The sequence below is a fragment of the Balaenoptera ricei genome, chromosome 1 (assembly GCF_028023285.1).
Source record: "Balaenoptera ricei isolate mBalRic1 chromosome 1, mBalRic1.hap2, whole genome shotgun sequence".
In the NCBI taxonomy this organism is placed as follows: domain Eukaryota; kingdom Metazoa; phylum Chordata; class Mammalia; order Artiodactyla; family Balaenopteridae; genus Balaenoptera; species Balaenoptera ricei.
The window spans coordinates 56,513,681-56,535,297 of NC_082639.1; the positions used below are offsets into that span (position 1 = coordinate 56,513,681).

Genomic DNA, 21,617 nt, shown 5'->3' on the forward strand with positions numbered 1-21,617 from the left:
TCTCCTTCTGGGACCCCTATAATGCGAATGTTGTTGCGTTTAATGTTATCCCAGAGGTCTCTTAGGCTGTCTTCATTTCTTTTCATTCCTTTTTCTTTATTCTGTTCCACAGCAGTGAATTCCACCATTCTGTCCTCCAGGTCACTTATCCATTCTTCTGCCTCAGTTATTCTGCTATTGATTCCTTCTAGTGTAGTTTTCATTTCAGTTATTGTATTGTTCATCTCTGTTTGTTTGTTCTTTCATTCTTCTAGTCTTTGTTAAACATTTCTTGCATCTTCTCGATCTTTGCCTCCATTCTGTTTCTGAGGTCCTGGATCATGTTCACTATCATTATTCTGAATTCTTGTTCTGGAAGGTTGCCTGTCTGCACTTCATTTAGTTGTTTTTCTGGGGTTTTATCTTGTTCCTCCATCTGGTACATAGCCTTCTGCCTTTTCATCTTTTCTTTCTTTCTGTGAGTGTGGTTTTTGTTCCACAGGCTGCATGATTGTAGTTCTTCTTGCTTTTGCTCTCTGCCTCCTGGTGGATGAGTCTATTTACGGGGCTTGTGCAAGTTTCCTGATGGGAGGGACTGGTGCTGGGTAGAGCTGGCTGTTGCTCTGGTGAACAGAGCTCAGTAAAACTTTAATCCACTTGACTGCTGATGGGTGGGGCTGGGTTCCCTCCCTGTTGGTTGTTTGGCCTGAGGCAACCCAACACTGGAGCCTACCCAGGCTCTTTGGTGGGGCTAATTGCTGACTCTGAGAGGGCTCACGCCAAGGAGTACTTCCCAGAACTTCTGCTGCCAGTGTCCTTGTCCTCACGGTGAGACACAGCCACTCCCTTCCTCTGCAGGAGACCCTGCAACACTAGCAGGTAGATCTGGTTTGGTCTCCTATGGGGTCACTGCTCCTTCCCCTGGGTCCTGATGTGCACACTACTTTGTGTGTGCCCTCCAAGAGTGGAGTCTCTGTTTCCCCCAGTCCTGTCGAAGCCCTGCAATCAAATCCCACTAGCCTTCAAAGTCTGATTCTCTTGGAATTCCTCCTCTCGTTGCCAGACCCCCAGGTTAAGAAGCCTGACGTGGGGCTCAGAACCTTCACTCCAGTGGGTGGACTTCTGTGGTATAATTGTTCTCCAGTTTGTGGGTCACCCACCCAGCGGTTATGGGACTTGATTTTATTGTGATTGTGCCCCTCCTACCATCTCATTGTGGCTTCTCCTTTGTCTTTGGATGTGGGGTATCTTTTCTGGTGAGTTCCAGTGTGTTCTTTTCGATGATTGTTCAGCAGTTAGTTGTGATTCCGGTGTTCTTGCAGGAGGGAGTGAGAGCACGTCCTTCTACTCTGTCATCTTGAATCAATCTCTGTGATTTTCTTTTAAGTCAGTCCATTTTGCAAATTTTATGCTGGCTCTATATTGATCTTAGCAAAAGATGTCCACAGAAGGTTTTCAGATAGCACACAGGGCTCATATTCCTTCCTTCCTCAAATGGTCTTTAAATAGTTTGTCAACTGAAATATTGATGGATTAAAATTGTCCAGTCTGTCATTAGAAAAGCACCCCAGGTTTCTGTGTATGCAATCAATGACAACGAGATCACAGCTGCTACCAGGCCATCAGTGGTTGTAAGATGACATCGATTTTAACAAGGATCCTGGTGTCAGAGGTGTTAAAATATTGTGAATCTTAGAATAGAGGAAATATAATACTACTCTCTCCCTTTGTATTGTACTTCTTGGAGTTCAACTAATATGTCATTTCTGTGAACCTTTAATTAGCTCCTAGGACTTTGTTAGTAGCTACTTTCTTTGAAATCCATTAGTACTTAATTTAATTAAAAGGACAAAATAATAATTTTGCATGAAAAGAATCCATGCACATGGTTACAAAAGCCTACTGTAATAAAACACAGTGGCACCTTGCCCCACTCCCTTCACTTTTTTATTCCTGACTTTGAGAACAACTAACTTTAATCATTTCTGGGTTTGTTTCCTCCTTTGGCTACCTCTGTAGGGCTATATAATATGCTTATATTGACTTTTTTCCCTTTTCTTTTCATTTATCAACTTTAAACAAGTACCATAGTAGGAAAGAATTTAGCTTACTAATTTCACCTTCTTTCTCTGACCCTCCTCTACATATAATTATATTAATTTTCTGACCTCTTTTATTGGTTCCGTTTATAATTCCACGACCATTTCTTGTTCCATTCACTACAGATGGTTTCTCTTGACTCCCTACTTTATGAGGTTGGGATATTTCACCCTTTGCCTTCTCCCCATCTCTCCTTTTATAATTATACCACTCCAATTTTGACAGCTGTACAGTGAGAATATTGATAATATGTTATGCTTAATATTTGTAATTAAATTTTTCATTTTTGTCCATTGGTTAGGCCAAAAAGTTGAAAAATAAATAAATAGCAGCATTAATGTTATTGTAACTTTGTAAGTATTACTCATTGCAGAACCAGGAAGAGTTCTAGGATTATTTCATTCAATATGACTTCTCAGCCACCCAAAGGAGAATGTTCCTAGAATCAAGGTTAAGGGGATTCTTTCTTCTTTCAAATGGATTTTTTAATTCCAGCATTTGCTCAAAATTGTACCATATTTTATTTCAATGCATATTTAGATCAGGACTTTTTAATAAGGCTTTTCCCAGTTAGCTGAATTTTTTCTTATTGGGAGAAGATATGTGAGCCTTGTTCATTATGTCTTTAATTTTAAGTTTTTTACTCATTCCCTTTATTTTTTGGAATCCATTTCATTCTTCTTTTTGAAGCTTATTGAATGCATATTCTTATTTGGACTAGTGGCTTCAATTTTGAACTAGGGCTTCCTTTTTTCCCTCGTGTTATTCTGGTTTTTTGTTTGTTTTATTTTCAAAGTTTTGCAGCTTCAGAATCATATTATGCATTAAGTTGCCTTCTGTCCTCACCTTTTTCTTGGCCATTTCCTTTCAGCGGTCATCTGTACCCCATCTGCTATCTGGACAGGTCATTCTCAAGTCTGCAGAGTCATCAACTGGGTTGTAGTCAAGCTTTCCTGGCTCCTGAGTCCCTGAACCCCTCTTTCTTGGTTTATTCCTCATTTTGCTGGAATACATCATAAAATTACCTCTGAGAAAGAGATTCACGGGATATAAATTTTCTAAATCATTGCATTATTGAAAATATATTTGTTTTGCTCTGATACTTGCTTGATTGGCTAATAGAATTTTAAACTATAAATGATTTTCCATCAGTCATTACTGGATTGTTTTCTAGAATTCAGTGTTTTGAGATGAAACATTTGTTTTAATTCTGTTTATCATTCCTTTAGTGATTTTTTTCTCTCTGGAAACTCTTCCTATCTTCTCTTCTTCTTTACTCTTCTGCAATTTCTTAATGATATGTTTAGGAATGGATTTTTTTCCATTCCTCTTTTATGGAACTTGGTAGAATTTTTTTTTTTTTCTTTTTCTTTCAGTTTGAAGACTTATGTCTCTTATCAGCCCTGGGAAATTTTCTTATATTATTTCGCTGATCATTTTCTCTTTATTCTTTTTTTCTGTAAATGCTATTGGTTGGATATGAATCACTTGACTTTATTCCCCTCCCCCCCCACCTTGGGGAGGAATTAATTATGCAAATGTGTTTTCTAACCTTTCCATTGGAAAAAATTTTTCTCAACTATTCCTTTTTTTTTTCCCCAAAGCTCTTTCTTCCTCTGATATTCCTTTGTCAGAAAAATCTTTGAGTTTATGGGTGCAAAGTCTTTTGACACATCCTCATTAACATTTGTTAAAGCTACTTTTTTTTCTCTGATTTATCTCTGTGTCCCCTGTGGGTAGGTTTTCTTTTTCTATCTTTCTTTTTACAAAATTTTTCCATTATGCTGAAGACTTTCTTCATGTCTTAGCTCATGTCTTCACTCAGGGTGGCTTTATGTGAAGAAATAAGAAGAATGTGAATTCTGTGTGTATGGGCATTGTTTGCCATCTGACAGGCTTCATTTTAGGCACTTGAGTAAGGAGCTGCCATTTATGCTGAAGGCTTATCCCCTTAAGTATCAGGATGTATAAGGTCTTTACCATGTTGGTGCCAAGCCTATACTAGAAGCCCAAGTTCTCCTCAGATAACTTGTATTTCCCCCCCTTTATCATATAGGAGTATAAAGGACAATTATTTATTCTCTTTGGCCATTTGACACCTTTGAATATTTTGTTTGTGTTTGGGGAATTCCCCACATTATAGATCCATATTTTACCAAGTTTTCTGGCTGTCTGAAGGTAGATTGTGAATTAGGTTTTACCACTTAGAGGCATTCATGCCAGATTTTAGATGAGAAGTGTGGGACATGAAGGGGCAGATGAGCTCAGAAGAACTCAGAGGTAGTAGGCACTATGGTTTTAGTCATAGCATACAGTGTCCTGTTGTGGTGTCAGGGCTGTCTTTTCTAGAGCAATTCTACATTAGATATTGGGTATGGTTCTTGACTGTGTGCTTTACTGGCTGGGTTCTCTGGTCCTCACTGAGATTCTGTGAGGTACCCAGTAATCTTTATTAAGTTCCTTTTCTACCGTTGACTAAAAAAAATGCACAATGTGAGAGTTGTAAGTTAAGTTTTATTTGGGGCAAAATGAGGACTATAGCCCGGGAGAGAGCCTCTCAGACAGCTCTAAGAAACTGCTCTGAAGAGGTGTGTGTGGGGGGGCAGTATATATGTGATTTTGGTGAAGGGGGTATGTGCAATCAAGCACACATTTTGGCAGAGGGTAGCTGCTAGTCACGAGGATCAGATGTCTCCGTTAATGACTGTGCTTTTCTAGATGTGAGAAGATGCAAGAAATTGGGCTCATAAAGTCTTCTGAAAATATCTAACTATCTGAAGGCCTGTTCTGCCAGGTTTTCCCAGAGCGCAGAGTACCTCATTCCTGATCTCCACCCTGAACTCACTTCAGGGTGTGTTGAAGGTCAGCGACTACAGTGGCTAATGACTTCATTCCAGATAGCAAGTGACAGTTTTCAGTTGGCACTACTTAAACTAGCCAGAGTTGATTTTGGTTGTTTATAAACCACTCCACTGACAGTTACAGGGAGCTAGATTTTGTTGTTTATGAGAGGATAAAGAAGTCAAACATTACATATAGAGACCAAACTATCCAACATCCAGGGTTCCCCCAAGCAAGTTTGTTTCCTCATTGATGACAGAGCCTTACCCAAATGTCCTAGGTAGTTCCTTCCTTCATTCTACTTTGTTAGTCTTTGTTTCAACTTCCAGAAGTTTGTTTAAATCTCTTTTTTGCTGCTGGTCCCATCATTCTCTCTGTTCTAAGTGGATTGACTTTACTATAATTCTAAAGGCATCTCAGGAGGAAAAGAAGATCAGTTTGTTTAGTTTGCCATCTTGAATCTGAAGTCCCATGACACTTTATTCATACTGGAATTATAGTACTTTGACATGTAAAATAATAAAATAATGTCAGTATAAAATAAAAATTAAAAAATAATATTATTTCTTAAAGTAAATGATGATTTCTTCTTAATTTCTGTATTTGTAGCACCCCATGTAATAACTTACATTCTACCAAGTATTCAACTAATATTTGAATGAGTTGATTTATGTACAGATTTTAAGTTACTTTGTATATCGGTAAGATGCCTGTTTTGACTCAACTGTGTTGACTTTGGTACCTAGGTCAATAAATCATAGCTTATTACTCTAATTTCAAGGAATTAATTTGCAACAAGAACACACAATTAGAGTCATATCAGGAATTAAAGAGCTCAAAATTATGTTTTCAAAGGGACAAATGCTTATACCAGGATGAAGGAAGAAATTTATTGTTTAATTAAAAAACTAATTTAAGTCTATAACAGCTACTTAATGGGAATAACATGACCAATTTCCATCCTAAGTGAAGAAATAAAAGTAAACATACTTAAAATAATGAGGTTACTAGAAATAGACCAGGCTATATTTGCTAAATTTTGATACTCTAAGAGTGTTTTTCATTTATATTTAAATAAAATGCTTAAATGTTGTTATTTAGGTGAAAGATACATGGCAACTTCTCTAGCAGAAAGTAAAAGCAAAAATTAGTGGCAGATGGAGCTCATTGAGTTTGTTCATCAAAACAACAGTATTGCCAGAATTGCTTTTCTTACTCGTAAAATTTTCTACAAATCTAGAGACTTTTTGAGATCATTGGAGAAAGTTGTAGTTAATTTCTTTTCTGCCCAAAGACTCATTCAAACACTAATTGAGACTATTCTGTTTATATATAAGTAGAATTTCATACATAAAAATAACACAAAAGTTCTCTACAATAGATGTTAAAGTCTGATAAAATGATAATTTATGTAGAATACAGATTATTATTTTTCCTTTTGTTTTAAGTTTAGTAATAACTGAAGGGTTAGTTAGTGATATGTTTAATATGCTTTACTATGTTTGGTATATTATGCAAATTGAATTAGTGCCTGTACATCCAGATATAATGGATGTGTCGTTTAGATCAGACTATGGGTGAATCTTCGTATAGTTTACTAAAGATTTCTTCAGATATTTCAGATAAGACACATTACTCCTTTTAACTATCAATGTAGAATGATTACATTCCAGGAGAAATGTTAGGCCGTATTATCTCAAGCTCCTCATAACTTGATGTCTATCAATGACTCAATTCATGGAGCTATAGTTATAGAGGGATGTGCACTTCATTTACCTACATTAGGAATTCTTAATCTGGGAGATTTGGATAAATTTCAGAGCGTTTATTAACCCCTTGAAATTATAGCCTTAATTTTAGGTATATGTGCCTCCTCCTGCCCGTTGGTACATTGCTCTCACCAAATTTTCAACAAGGTCAATGATCCAAAAATAGTTAGGAATCACCATTCTGAAATTCTCTCTGATATTACGACAGTTTCTCAAAGAGCTGTATCTGGATGATATTAGAATGCCTCTTTTAAAGATGGCTTTTATTCAATTTTGTCTTGGTGTGATACCACCAGCCTATTTCGAAGGATATTTCAAGAAAGAGTCTTATCTTGACACTCACTTATTCATTTCTTCACTCATTCATTCAGTTACTATATATGGAGCACCTTCTGTATGAGAGGCAGGCTTCTATGTGGGAAGGATATCATGAAAAGGACACAGTCAAAAAATCCCTTGGTCTAGAGGAGTTTACATTCTAGCAGGAAGAGTTAGAAAATAAGCAAGAAAAATAATGAACCATATTCATGTTAGATAGTGTTAAGTAATAAGGAGAACAAAAGTAAACAGAACAGCAGATATGACATGACGGGGTGGGGAAGGTGTTGGAATTTTAGGTAGGCTGTTCAGGGAAGGCTCCTCTGAGAAGGCGACTTGAGCAAAGGGGAGAGCAGCAGTTGATGAGGTCAGAGGGGCACTAGAGATCCAGGACCTTGTAGTGTTGCACAGGACTGGGACTTTTACTCTGAGTGAAAAGGTGAGCACTGCAGTGTTTTGGAAAAGAGACATGGGCTGACCCATATGTTAACAAGACCATTCTGGCTGCTGCATTGGAAACAGATTGAATTGGGGAGCAAGGGCTGCAGCCAGGAGACCAGTTAGGAGGCCCTTCTGATTGTCCAGGGAAGAGATGATCGTGGCTTGGAGCAGGGTGTTGGCAGTGGAGGGAGTGAGAAATGACTGAATTTTTAAATTCCCGTGAAACTCGGTGCTGTTAGGATACCTATGAGGACGTTACTTGTTATCTTATGAAGTTACTCAGGCAAAATTTCTTTCTGTTCTTAGTGTTAGATTATTTTTCTAGATTATTCGTACTTTCCCCCTAAACTGTTGGTTTCACTTTAAGTTCTCTGAATTTAAAAAAAGTCTTAAAACAAATTAAAAGCTCATCTGTAGGAAGTGAATTTCAATTAATGGCGTTTTGTATATTATACTCATTTTGGTCATCTTACCATTAACTTTCCCTTTGCTTGATTTTTTTCCTCACAGTTTTAAGATATGTCATTTTTTCTCTATTATTTACGTTTTTATAAACCTCCTCTTATATTCCTTTCTGGTACAATTTAGGGTGGATATAAATATTTCTTTCTTTGTGTCTATGTAAATATCACCTTTCACAGTCTCTTCAATGTTACGGCTATGCCCTCTTTACACTTGTGATTGTTACTCTGTTATAGAAGAGTGAAACCTGATTGCAAGAATTCAAACCTAAGAGTAGTTTGTGTTTTGCCTGGAACATTAAATAAAAGAATGATTGTCTTATGTAAGGAAGAACAATATGATGTATTGTTGATCCACTTGACTCAGTAGATCAGTTGAGTTAACAGTGAGTCAAATCAGTTGTTGGACTGAATTACTTAGTCACTAGTCAGTTCAGTCGAAACACTTAGTCTAGTGATATGTTGCATTTATGACACATCCTGGTTATGAAATTGACCTTGGGTTGGTTTTATGAGATAATGTTGTGTCAGAAACAAGTAGCATAAAAAAACTGGGAGGACTTTGCACACATTTAATACCATTAGATAATTAAGATTGCACACTGAACCGATTTCTAGAAACCCTAAAGATACATTCTGATGTCAAGTGTGTAAAGAACCAAAATCCTGGTGAAAAACTCAGTCTGACAAACAAATTTACGAGACTACAAAATGGTCACACTCGTCCATCTTTTTCCTAAGAGTCATGTAAGTTGTGAACTAAACAAACACGTTTTTCTGTTTGCTCATCACATGCTACCAGTTCTCAAATATGACTTATGAGACATGTTTCTCACTCAATACTTTATAATATTCTTTGTGCTCAAGCTGTGATCACTGGTTTAAACCAAAGTCTCCCCAGAATCATAGGCAGCTCTGAAAGGGATTGTAGAGATCGTCCTTCAGTCTGATTTGTAGATGAGGAACCTGAGGTCTAGAGTGGTGACGTCCCAAGTCCTATAGCTGATTAGTCAAAGAGCCTTGATTGGCACCCAACATTCCCGACGCTTAATTCAGGGCGTTTTACCTCAGATTAATTTTCATATAGTGAACTGAATTCCAAATATGAGATAATGAAAAAGACTTGGACATCAAAAGCCTTTAGTGTTCCCTTACAAATCTAAGCCCAATATGTTAACATAGTAGTACAAATAATCTTATTCATAATATATTCAAATTGAGTAGAACTCATGGGGAAGTTTGTCTCTGAAGTCATCCCTATCATCTGCATATATGAAGCCATCAGACTTCCCTTCAATTACTGATAACTCGCCAATGTGAATGAATATTACCTCATTTGCAAATGAACGGGGGTTTCCAAAAGCATATGGGAAAATTTCCTCGTCTTTATTGGAAATAAATGTGCAGTGCATTACCTATGCTATAATCATTTGGCTTTGTAGTATCATAGTAAAGATAAAGGCTTTAGGAAATAAGAGAAATTTAAGAACTGAGCATACACAAAAAATGAAGCGTGTGATACTTATAATGTTAGATCAGCTGTACATATTTAATTAACATTGTGAGCACTTTTGTTTAGTTAAAAATTCAATCTCATCTGTGATACCTGTCCTGATTTGTCATGTCATAAAGGAACATTGCCATTTTTTTGATTAAGCCATGTATGAATGTATTGCTTATATTTTAACTATGTAAAATAGCATGTGCATAGGAATGAATCTATAACTTACAGTTTTACGTTAATGTTAAACACTGATACTGATCCAGAGTATTATAGAGGATTACAATTTAAAGAATTCTTAATTATAATCCTTTTCCTTTTATATTTTTCCACAGACGGCTTGTGTATATGTCAGTTTTTTTATGTGCGTGTGTATTTGTTTTAGATTTACTGTTTTTCAGGCGCACTTCTCTGAAGTAAGATGAGTTGTCAAAAATTCTGTGTGGCTTTGTTACATTGGGGTAAGTTATTTGCTTTTTAAGTATCCATATATGAGGTAGAGATTTTGCCCTTAGAGATGCTGTTTCCTTTAATGGCTAATCAAATTTCCCATTTCCAGTTAGGAATTCTCTTGCTTATGATTAAAAATGCAAACCAAACAAACGTATAAGTGTGAAAATGAAAACTCTTCCCAACCTCCTGGAAACAATGTGATGTGTATCCTCCCAGGAACATAACACACACACACACACACACACACACACACACACACACACATTCATATCTCTAGTTGCAAAAATAGAACTGGTCTATACATTCTGCATTTTTCTTTTTTCCACTTAACAGCTTTTCAATTTATCATCGCAACTATTCTTGCCAGTGTTTACTGATTTACTAATTTGTTTAATGGTTGCATGACAATGAACTGTATGAATGTGCCTTAAATTATAAATTTATTTGAACAATTCCCATTGATAGACATTTCTTTTTCCATAACAGATAATGCTACATTGAAATTCGTATACATATATCTTTGTGTATTTGGAAGAGTATTTCTACAGATTAATTCCTAAAGAGGAATTTCTGTGTTGAGTAGTAAGCACATGTTTGAATTTGATAGATACTGTGAAATCTTCTCCACAAAGCTCTGTGCCTTTTGCAGTCCCAACATGAGTATATGAGTGGTATTCCATTGCATTCCTGCCAAAGATGCATGTTATCATTCTTTTACCTTTTTGCCCTGTCAAAGCAAAATACAACATCTCACTTTAATTTTATTTATTTGGTTATTTGTAAGATTGAGTACTGTTTAGTGACCATTTCTATTTTTTTTATGTGATTTTCTAATTCAAATACTTTGACTATTTTGTTGTTGGATTTTATTTGTCTCAATTGATTTTTAGAAATTTCTAAAATGTAGATATTTAGCTCTGTATTAGTCAAAGTTCTCCAGAGAAGCAGAACCAATAGGATTTGTATATATCTAGGATGAGGTTTATTATAAGGAATTGGCTCACATGATTATGGAGGCTGAGAAGTCCCAAGATTTGCAGTTGGCAAGCTGGAGACCCAGGAGAGCTGATGGTGTAAGTTCCTGTCCAAACAATGGCAGGTTTGGGACCCAGGAAGAGTAAAGTTTCAGTTTGAGTCCAAAGGAAGGAAAAGACTGATGTCCCAGTTCAAGCCTGTCAAACAGGAGGAGTTCCCTCTTACCGAGTCATTTTTGTTCTATTTAGGTCTTCAATTGATTGGATGAGGCCCACCCACATCAGGGAGGGCATCTGCTTTGCTCAGTTTACTGGTTCATCCAGGAACAGCCTCACAGACACACCCAGATTAACATTTGACCAAATGTCTGAGCGCCCTGTGGGCCTAGTGAAGTTGACACATAACATTAACCATCACAAGCCCTAAGAATTTATTACACTTTGCAAATTTTTTCTCCTTGCCCATCATTTATTTTCTAACTTGGTTTTCTTTTACAGTGCAGAATATTTATACATACACATTAACACCCTTATACATACTTGGAAACAAGATATCAAGACATTTAAATATTTTAATTTTATTTAGCAAATGTAGCATTATTAAATTATGAATATGTATATCAGATGATAGTCAAAACTTTAATTGTCTGTATCCAGGAGCAGTTTACTTGGTGATAATATTTAAAATAAATGGCTACCATACAGAATAACAGATTTGTTCTAAAATGGAAAGGAAATGTCATTTTAAATGGTATTCCCCATTATGACTCTGGTAAACAATGACAAGATAATGTTATAAGGGGATATTATCAAGGGATGGTGTATACCTTGGGAATTCCCACCTTGACTATCACCAGAAGAATGCTTTCAAAAATTAAATGTATACTAGTCTTCCTCCTACCTATTCCTATCTCTCGAATATCCTCGAGAGAAAGCTTAATAGACATTTTTTTTAGAATCTTGTGTTTTAAATTTCTGTGAAGCATAGCAGGCTTCTGTTGGAAAGTAGTCACACAATGCCAGTGACTTTTGAGTATATAGTTGACCCTCGAAGAGCATGGGTTTTTGCAGGTCCACTTATACTCAGATTTTTTTCAGTAGTAAATACTGCAGTACTGCACGATCCAAGGTTAGTTGAATCTGCAGATGCAGAAGAACTGTGTATACAGAGGAACTGTGTATAGGGAGGGCCAACTATAAGTTATATGCAAATTTTCCACTGCTCAGAGGGTCAGTGCCCTTAACCTCTGCATTGTACTATTCTCAGTTGTTTCTTACAGCATTCTAGAGATATTTTGATTTTTTTTTTTAACTCAAATCATCTATTTAGACTGTGTTCCAAGTTTTTGAAATTAAAGTCAAGCTATCTTTAAGAAAACCTATTTTCTCTAGCAACCATTACCTGTGTGTCAGCTAGTTCTGGGCATCTTTTTGGCTACTCTAATCTTTTTCTTTTTTAAATTTTTATTTTATATTGGAGTATAGTTGATTAACAATGATGTGTTAGTTTCAGGTGTACAGCAAAGAGATTCAGTTATACATATACATGTATCTATTCTTTTTCAAATTCTTTTTCTATTTAGATTATTTCAGAGTATTGAGCAGAGTTCCCTGTGCTGTACAGTAGGTCCTTGTTGGTTATCTGTTTTAAATATAGCAGTGTGTACATGTCAATCACAAGCTTCCAATCGTTAAAAGTGCTCTTGGAGCTTTCCTTGTTATATATACTGTTCTTTGTCATTTTAGCCATATCTATATTTACTGAAAATATCCAGGATAATTCCACTGTTGCAGATTTCAGAAAAACTAGACCACAGAGGGCTATCAAAGAGTGGTAACATTCTCTCTTACATTCTCTATCTAATTTTTATTAGGCTCCATGCTAATGTTTCACATTGGCTTTCCAAAAGGTTTGTGGTTTGGTCAAGTTTTGTGAATTGGAAGAGGTCTGGGGCCTTGATATATAACATATGATAGGATGATAACAGATGTCATATGATAACATGATAACATATGCCTTCAGATGAATATATTTCCCTCTTTGGAGGGAAAGAAATATCATTTGCAAAGGAAGCATGTAAACAAAATAGAATCATCTTTTAATTAAACTAATTCAGTAGTTACTATGTCTAAGACATTCATTATTACATTTTAAGTTTTAAATACTTCTTTGAGGATTTTAGGCTAATTTCAGTTCAGCCAACCGAATCTTCCATGTGCAGCTAGAAAATATAATGCTTTTAATTAGTACCAATACATATTCATGGTTTTGTAAAATGAAAGAAATACCCAGTTCTCTTTTTAGTGAGTTCTAATTTCAGAAATAAATGTTAGAAGGATTGAAGTCCAAAGGAACATAGTTGCAGTGAGGATTCACTTTTGGTGATGTTATAATACCTAATTGTTATCAGTGTGGGAAAAATAATACTAGTCGTGTTAATCATTTTTGCCTTAATTTTTGCATCTGATACATGTTTATATTAATTAACATTAATAGAAAGTTCTAGAAACCAAATTGTTAACAGTCATTACTTGTGTATTTGAATATTTTTACATGTATTACTTTTGTAATTTAGAACAATACTTTTGTGAATTTTTTAAAAAATTTCTATTTTCTTACATTTTTACGTTTACCATAATCCTTCAAAAGTCTCATTCTATACAAATCCATGAAAAATTCTTAGAATTTTCATTCTTCATTACTTTGTATATGAGGAAACACAGCTGTTGGATAGTTAGGGTAACTTATAAAAGAAAGAATTATGGAGAATTCATTATTTTATTATCAAGCAACTACTCAAGTATCACTTTTGAGGATTTTTGCGGGGGGTACAGGATTATAAAATTGTTCTTAATTTTATGTGTCTAAAAAGTGATAAATTGCCTTTAATCAGCAGTGGACGTTTCCTGTAAGAAGTCTGTCATTGTGCATCAATTATTGGAGAATGCATTAAGGACATGTCTTATATGATGTCATATATCTGGAGAACCATGGGCAGATTCAGGAAATCATCCAGCTGTCCTGATGTTGAAGACAAACCCTTTCTAAAAGCACTCAGTGAAAGTAGTGTTAACATTTTGGTGTTATTCTCATTAAGAAATATTAAAACAGCACATTAATGTTTGCTTATATAATTGCACATCCAGATACCATTTATGCTGGAAGTTCATTAGAATAATTTATTTTTTAGAAAAGGAAATTGGAATATTTAGCTATAATTTCCTATCATTAAAATATAAATATGAGATGTTAGATTAATGAGGAAAATGAAGTGTGAATTTCCAAAAAGGGGTGCTAAAGAGTGAAGTTACCTCTATAAATAAATGCACCCTTTTAAGTGTAACACTTTGTTCAGTGGAAGCACAGAGCTATGCATTAGGCACTGATTGAGCACTTAGAAAGTTAAGTAATTACTATTGAGCACTACATGGCTTAATCTTAGATACTTCCTATTTATGTCTAGTCAAAATGATTAATTGCTTTTCTGTGTGTCTTTTAAATGTCCTAACAGAATTTATTTATGTGATAACTGCATTTAACTTGGCATATCCAATTACTCCCTGGAAATTTAAGTTGTCTTGCATGCCACCAAATACAACATATGACTTCCTCTTGCCTGCTGGAATCTCAAAGAACACTTCAAATTTGAGTGGACATTATGAGGCAGTTGTTGAAACTAAACTTAATTCAAGTGGTACCTACTTATCTAACTTATCATCCAAAACAACTTTCCACTGTTGCTTTTGGAGCGAGGAAGATAAAAACTGCTCTGTACATGCAGACAACATTGAAGGGAAGGCATTTGTTTCAACAGTAAATTCTTTAGTTTTTCAACAAATAGGTAAGTATTTTAATGTTCCAAGCATTACCTCTTACTTAACTGTATTGAACAAAATGGTTCTATTCTCTGAAACCTGTGTGAAATAGATGTCTTATGGATGTGATTCTGAGCACACATTATCATTTTATATTAGTAATAAAATTAGGACCAAACTAATAAGTCCCCAATTATTTTCTGTCCCCTAAAAATAAAATAAAAGTGTAATGAGGGAACTTTTTAACCTTAAAATATATTTCTTGTAGTCTTCTAAATTGGCTTTAAAATGGAAAAAGTACAACTTATTTTTGTTAAGTAGATAAAATATCAAATGGCAGATAATACTGTTGAGTTAGTTAAAGCAAGCAAGGAATCTCTCCGTAACCAAGGAGAGATCAAAAAACCAAATCAAGGTTTTTTTTGTTGTTTACGTATAATGCATACTAAATGTAGCTCATGTTGTTAATAATTCTGCATCTGGAAATCTAAACAACAAAATTATCTCCAAGCCTCTGGAAAAGCTAAATAGAGCAGAGACAATTGACTTAGCACTCTAGAGACCTACAGTATGAAAATAAAGACGTACATAATATAACACTCCTATGTAGGGTTAGTCAGAATTTCTCAACCTCAAAATTATTGACATTGTGGGCCAGATAATTCTTGGTTATGGGGGACTGTTCTGTGCATTGTGGGATGTTCAAAGCATCCCCGCCTTCTGCCCACTTAATGTCTGTTAACACTCACTCCCCAGTTGTGACAATCAAAACATATCTCCAGACTTTGCCAGATGTCCCTTGGAGGGCCAAAGCACCACTGATTAGATGGAAGAAACACTCAGTTTGTTGAAATCAGGTTAGGAGTAAGGATAAAGCATAACTGTGCAATAAAATCAGAGTTTTAAAACAAGTTAGAAATAATAACTCCCAGTGTCTCCAACTGACGCTATAAGCATTTAAGTTAATTTTAAATGACACACTTTTTTAATTTGTAAGGGAACTTAACTTAGCCATTCCAATGATTATTAAATATATTAAGAATGAACTTAAAATGTTAGGGTCCCTGTGATGAGCTGTGAAATGATCAAAAAATGTTAGCACTTTTTTTGATTATCAAGTGAAATGATTTTGATGCAGATTTTAATTTTACGTATATATATAAAGGCTAATAATTCATTATTTTAAAATGAGTTTAAGTTTTTGTAACTAAAATTACTAGGTTAAGTGGTGGTTATTCAGGATTTCCATTTAATATTCTGCCATATGGGCTGTTTACTTCATAGGCCTCAACCTACACAAAGTCCCTACTAGCTAGAAATCCTTCAAATGGGGAAATATTTTAGTGGTGCTTAAAGATAAGTATTAGTGTTGTCTTAAGTTAGTCATGATTTTCAACTATTGCTATTCTTGCTCTCTAAATTACGAATCACTAATAGTTTATCATTGTCAGGTGAGTTTTTCAGTGTACAGGGAAATATACTCACATAGGTTGTATGTGGGGTCTATAATATTACAATAACAAGAATTTAAGATATGCATCTTAGTTCCAATGTGAATCACCATGCTTTATTGCTAAAGCAGACACTTAAATACTGCCCCAAATTTGCTTGTACCTTGATATTTCATGTTCTCTCGTCTCTTGGAAAGTGAGGATGGACTGAGCTAGGTGAGTTTTGGGGTCTTCTGTCCTACTTACGTGGTTCAGGATCTTAAAAACGTTTGAGAAACAATAATTGAATTTAATTCTCTTACTTTATGAAAAAGGAAATTGAAGGCCAAAGGGACTAAATGGGCAAACACATACAACCAGTTAGAGCCTGTTCTTTTTCTTTCAGAATGGGCAGTGGAAGTTGTATCAGAACACTGGTAAATTTAATTTAGCTCTTCTCTTTCACTGAGTTGTTCAGAATGTTTTTTTCGGGTTTAATTTAGTTTATTTTTAATTCAGGTGCAAACTGGAACATACAGTGCTGGATGAAAGAGGACTTGAAATTATTCATCTGCTATATGGAGTCATTATTTAAGAGTCCTTTCAAGAATTATGACCTTAAGGTCCATCTTTTATATCTTCTGTAAGTACCAAATAAATAAATTTGGACATTTCCATGACACAAGTTTTTTTGAAATGCAAGAGCTTCCATATACAGAAGTAGATTATGAAAGCTCTTCTATCTCTGCATTTCCTTTTATATCAATGTACATTTCTGTATTTTTTATACAACCTTCTTCTCCATTAGGTTTCCTCTTTTCTGCTCATGTTGGTTCAGGTAGCAAGACATTGCAGATATGGATGGGCATATATTCTCAAAGAAGCGTGAACTCAATTCAGTAGTCTTAGATATTTGAGTGGAGAAGGGGAAATAGTTTATATTTCTTTTTCTGGTGGATTTTTCTCTCATATTTGATCTTTTTATTATCTTAAAAATGTAAGTGCTTTTTATTTATTTGTGCTAGGTAGAGAGCCACGATGGTGGTTTCAAACAGCCATACACTTATGATTCTAACAGCTAACATGTCATTCAAGTTTTCTAATAATTCCAGTGATAATACATACCATTTCTATTTGAATTTTAACTCTTTAAAATTCATTCTCATTTGTTCTTTTATTTGATGCTTAAGGAGAATGTCACTCATCTCCCTCAGTTCTGCAGTTATTGAGGTCATATAATTAAGGGGCAGTGTGCTAGAAACTGTCCATATAAAGATGAATAGAGACAGAAAGTAGAATGATGGCTACCAGGGACTAGGGGAGGGGTAATGAAGAGTTCTTGTTTAAATGGGTTCAGAGTTTCAGTTTGGGGAGATGAAAAAAGTTCTGAAGTTGAATGGTAGGGATTGTTACCCAACAATGTGAATGTACTTAATGTCATAAACTGTACACTTAAAATGGTAAATGTTATGTTATGTATATTTTACCACAGTAAAAAAAATTTTAAAGAAACAAAAATGTCAAGAAAAAGATGTATTCATAGACTTTACTAAATGTGTATTTTACCTCAACTTTTTAAAATAACTGCAATGGTTGATTTATGTATTTATTCTCACTGTTTTGCCGTATGTTGTTCTGTGTATTTTTAGACTATATTGTTGGGTGGATCTATGTTCTTAGTTGTTACATCTTCTTGATGTATTTTCCCATTAACCTTTATACAACATTCTTCTTTGTTTTGTATCTTGCCTTTAGTTTAAAAAATATATTTTGTCTTATCTTTTTTTAGAAAAAGAATAGTTATGATCTCTGCTCTTGAGCCACTCACAGGCTAGTGGTTGGGACAGATATGTACAAATATGTATCAAAATAGGGTTTCAGTTTTAGTGGTTACTGATGTGCACTTGGTAGGCACACGAAGGTGTGGGAGCACAAGACTGGTGTGAGAGCCTTATGTGGGGATGTCTAGCGCACTGGTGGCAAGAGGAGTGAAGGTTTCCCAAGGAAGGAGACAGCTAAGTTGAAACTTCAGGAATGAATAAGAGCTAATAACAAAAATGTGTGGGCAGGTAGCATTGAGAAGCATATCAACATCACCTGGAAATATTATAGAAATTTAAATTTGATAACTCCATCCCAGAACTAGGATCAGAAATTTTGGGGGTGAGGCCCATCGATCTGTATTTTATCAAGCCCTTTAGATGAATCTGATGGAACTAAAATTTGAAAATTTCTGGTGTAAAGGTAAATAAGACAAATTTTAGAAGAAAATTCGCATAGCTGCTACCATCCTCATTATGTACTGATTATCAGACTGTAGTTAGTATTTATAACTTATGTTAGACTACTGGACTAATTTTTTTTTTGGCCTCACCGCAAAGCTTGTGGAATCTTAGTTCCCCACCAAGGGATTGAACCCGGGCCCCCCGCAGTGAAAGTGCCAAGTCCTAACCACTGGACATCCAGGGAATTCCCTGGACTAATTCTTTTTTTTTTTAAACATCTTTATTGAAGTATAATTGCCTTACAATGGTGTGTTAGCTTCTGCTTTATAACAAAGTTAATCAGTTATACATATACAATATGTTCCCATATCTCTTCCCTCTTGCATCTCCCTCCCTCCCACCCTCCCCATCCCACCCCTCTAGGTGGTCACAAAGCACCGAGCTGATCTCCCTGTGCTATGCGGCTGCTTCCCACTAGCTATCTATTTTACATTTGGTAGTGTATATATGTCCATGACACTCTCTCACCCTGTCACATCTCACCCCACCCCCTCCCCATATCCTCAAGTCCATTCTCTAGTAGGTCTGTGTCTTTCTTCCCGTCTTGCCACTAGGTTCTTCATGGCTTTTTTTTTTTCCCTTAGATTCCGTATATATGTGTTAGCATACTGTATTTGTTTTTCTCTTTCTGACTTACTTCACTCTGTATGACAGACTCTAACTCCATCCACCTCATTACAAATACCTCCATTTCATTTCTTTTTATGGCTGAGTAATATTCCATTGTATATATGTGCCACATCTTCTTTATCCATTCATCTGTCGATGGACATTTGGGTTGCTTCCATGTCCTGGCTATTGTAAATAGAGCTGCAATGAACATTTTGGTACATGACTCTTTTTGAACTATGGTTTTCTCAGGGTATATGCCCAGTAGTGGGATTGCTGGATCGTATGGTAGTTCTATTTGTAGTTTTTTAAGGAACCTCCATACTGTTCTCCATAGTGGCTGTATCAATTTACATTCCCACCAACAGTGCAAGAGAGTTCCCTTTCCTCCACACCCTCTCCAGCATTTATTGTTTCTAGATTTTTTGATGATGGCCATTCTGACCGGTGTGAGATGATATCTCATTGTAGTTTTGATTTGCATTTCTCTAATGATTAATGATGTTGAGCATTCTTTCATGTGTCTGTAGGCCATCTGTATATCTTCTTTGGAGAAATGTCTATTTAGGTCTTCTGCCCATTTTTGGATTGGGTTGTTCGTTTTTTTGTTATTGAGCTGCATGAGCTGCTTGTAAATCTTGGAGATTAAGCCTTTGTCAGTTGCTTCATTTGCAAATATTTTCTCCCATTCTGAGGGTTGTCTTTTCGTCTTGTTTATGGTTTCCTTTGCTGTGCAAAAGCTTTTAAGTTTCATTAGGTCCCATTTGTTTATTTGTGTTCTTATTTCCATTTCTCTGGGAGCTGGGTCAAAAAGAATCTTGCTGTGATGTATGTCATAGAGTGTTCTGCCTATGTTTTCCTCTAAGAGTTTGATAGTGTCTGGTCTTACACTTAGGTCTTTAATCCATTTTGAGTTTATTTTTGTGCATGGTGTCAGGGAGTGTTCTAATTTCATACTTTTACATGTATCTGTCCAATTTTCCCAGCACCACTTATTGAAGAGGCTGTCTTTTCTCCACTGTATATGCTTGCCTCCTTTATCAAAGATAAGGTGACCATATGTGCGTGGGTTTATCTCTGGGCTTTCTATCCTGTTCCATTGATCAATATTTCTGTTTTTGTGCCAGTACCAAACTGTCTTGATTATTGTAGCTTTGTAATATAGTCTGAAGTCAGGGAGCCTGATTCCCCCAGCTCCATTTTTCGTTCTCAAGATTGCTTTGGCTATTCGGGGTCTTTTGTATTTCCATACAAATTGTGAAATTTTTTGTTCTAGTTCTGTGAAAAATGCCAGTGGTAGTTTGATAGGGATTGCATTGAATCTGTAGATTGCTTTGGGTAGTAGAGTCATTTTCACAATGTTGATTCTTCCAATCCAGGAACATGGTATATCTTTCCATCTATTTGTATCATCTTTAATTTCTTTCATCAGCGTCTTATAATTTTCTGCATACAGGTCTTTTGTCTCCTTAGGTAGGTTTATTCCTAGATATTTTATTCTTTTTGTTGCAATGGTAAACGGGAGTGTTTTCTTAATTTCACTTTCAGATTTTTCGTCATTAGTGTATAGAAATGCAAGAGATTTCTGTGCATTAATTTTGTATCCTGCAACTTTACCAAATTCATTGATTAGCTCTAGTAGTTTTCTGGTAGCATCTTTAGGATTCTCTATGTATAGTATCATGTCATCTGCAAACAGTGACAGCTTTACTTCTTCTTTTCCGATTTGGATTCCTTTTATTTCTTTGTCTTCTCTGATTGCTGTGGCTAACACTTCCAAAACTATGTTGAATAATAGTGGTGAGAGTGGGCAACCTTGTCTTGTTCCTGATCTTAGTGGAAATGGTTTCAGTTTTTCACCATTGAGGACAATGTTGGCTGTGGGTTTGTCATATATGGCCTTTATTATGTTGAGGAAAGTTCCCTCTATGCCTACTTTCTGCAGGGCTTTTATCCTAAATGGGTGTTGAATTTTGTCGAAAGCTTTCTCTGCATCTATTGAGATGATCATATGGTTTTTCTCCTTCAATTTGTTAATACGGTGTATCACATTGATTGATTTGCGTATATTGAAGAATCCTTGCATTCCTGGGATAAACCCCACTTGATCATGGTGTATGATCCTTTTAATGTGCTGTTGGATTCTGTTTGTGAGTATTTTGTTGAGGATTTTTGCATCTATGTTCATCAGTGATATTGGCCTGTAGTTTTCTTTCTTTGTGACATCTTTGTCTGGTTTTGGTATCAGGGTGATGGTGGCCTCGTAGAATGAGTTTGGGAGTGTTCCTCCCTCTGCAATATTTTGGAAGAGTTTGAGAAGGATAGGTGTTAGCTCTTCTCTAAATGTTTGATAGAATTCACCTGTGAAGCCATCTGGTCCTGGGCTTTTGTTTGTTGGAAGGTTTTTAATCACAGTGTCAATTTCAGTGCTTGTGATTGGTCTGTTCATATTTTCTATTTCTTCCTGGTTCAGTCTCGGCAGTTTGTGCATTTCTAAGAATCTGTCCATTTCTTCCAGGTTGTCCATTTTATTGGCGTAGAGTTGCTTGTAGTAATCTCTCATGATGTTTTGTATTTCTGCAGTGTCAGTGGTTACTTCTCCTTTTTCATTTCTAATTCTATTGATTTGAGTCTTCTCCC

The 21,617-nt window shown here is 35.6% G+C and overlaps 1 protein-coding gene across 1 annotated transcript in view; it reads left to right on the top strand.

Annotated features, from left to right (window-relative positions):
* Positions 1–21,617, top strand: part of LEPR (leptin receptor) — a 103,440-nt gene that overhangs the window by 16,755 nt on the left and 65,068 nt on the right. Inside the window, 3 exon segments of the mRNA XM_059924131.1 lie at positions 9,812–9,871; positions 14,350–14,679; positions 16,603–16,726. Coding sequence (XP_059780114.1) covers positions 9,832–9,871; positions 14,350–14,679; positions 16,603–16,726 — 494 coding nt within the window. The 5' untranslated portion in view covers positions 9,812–9,831.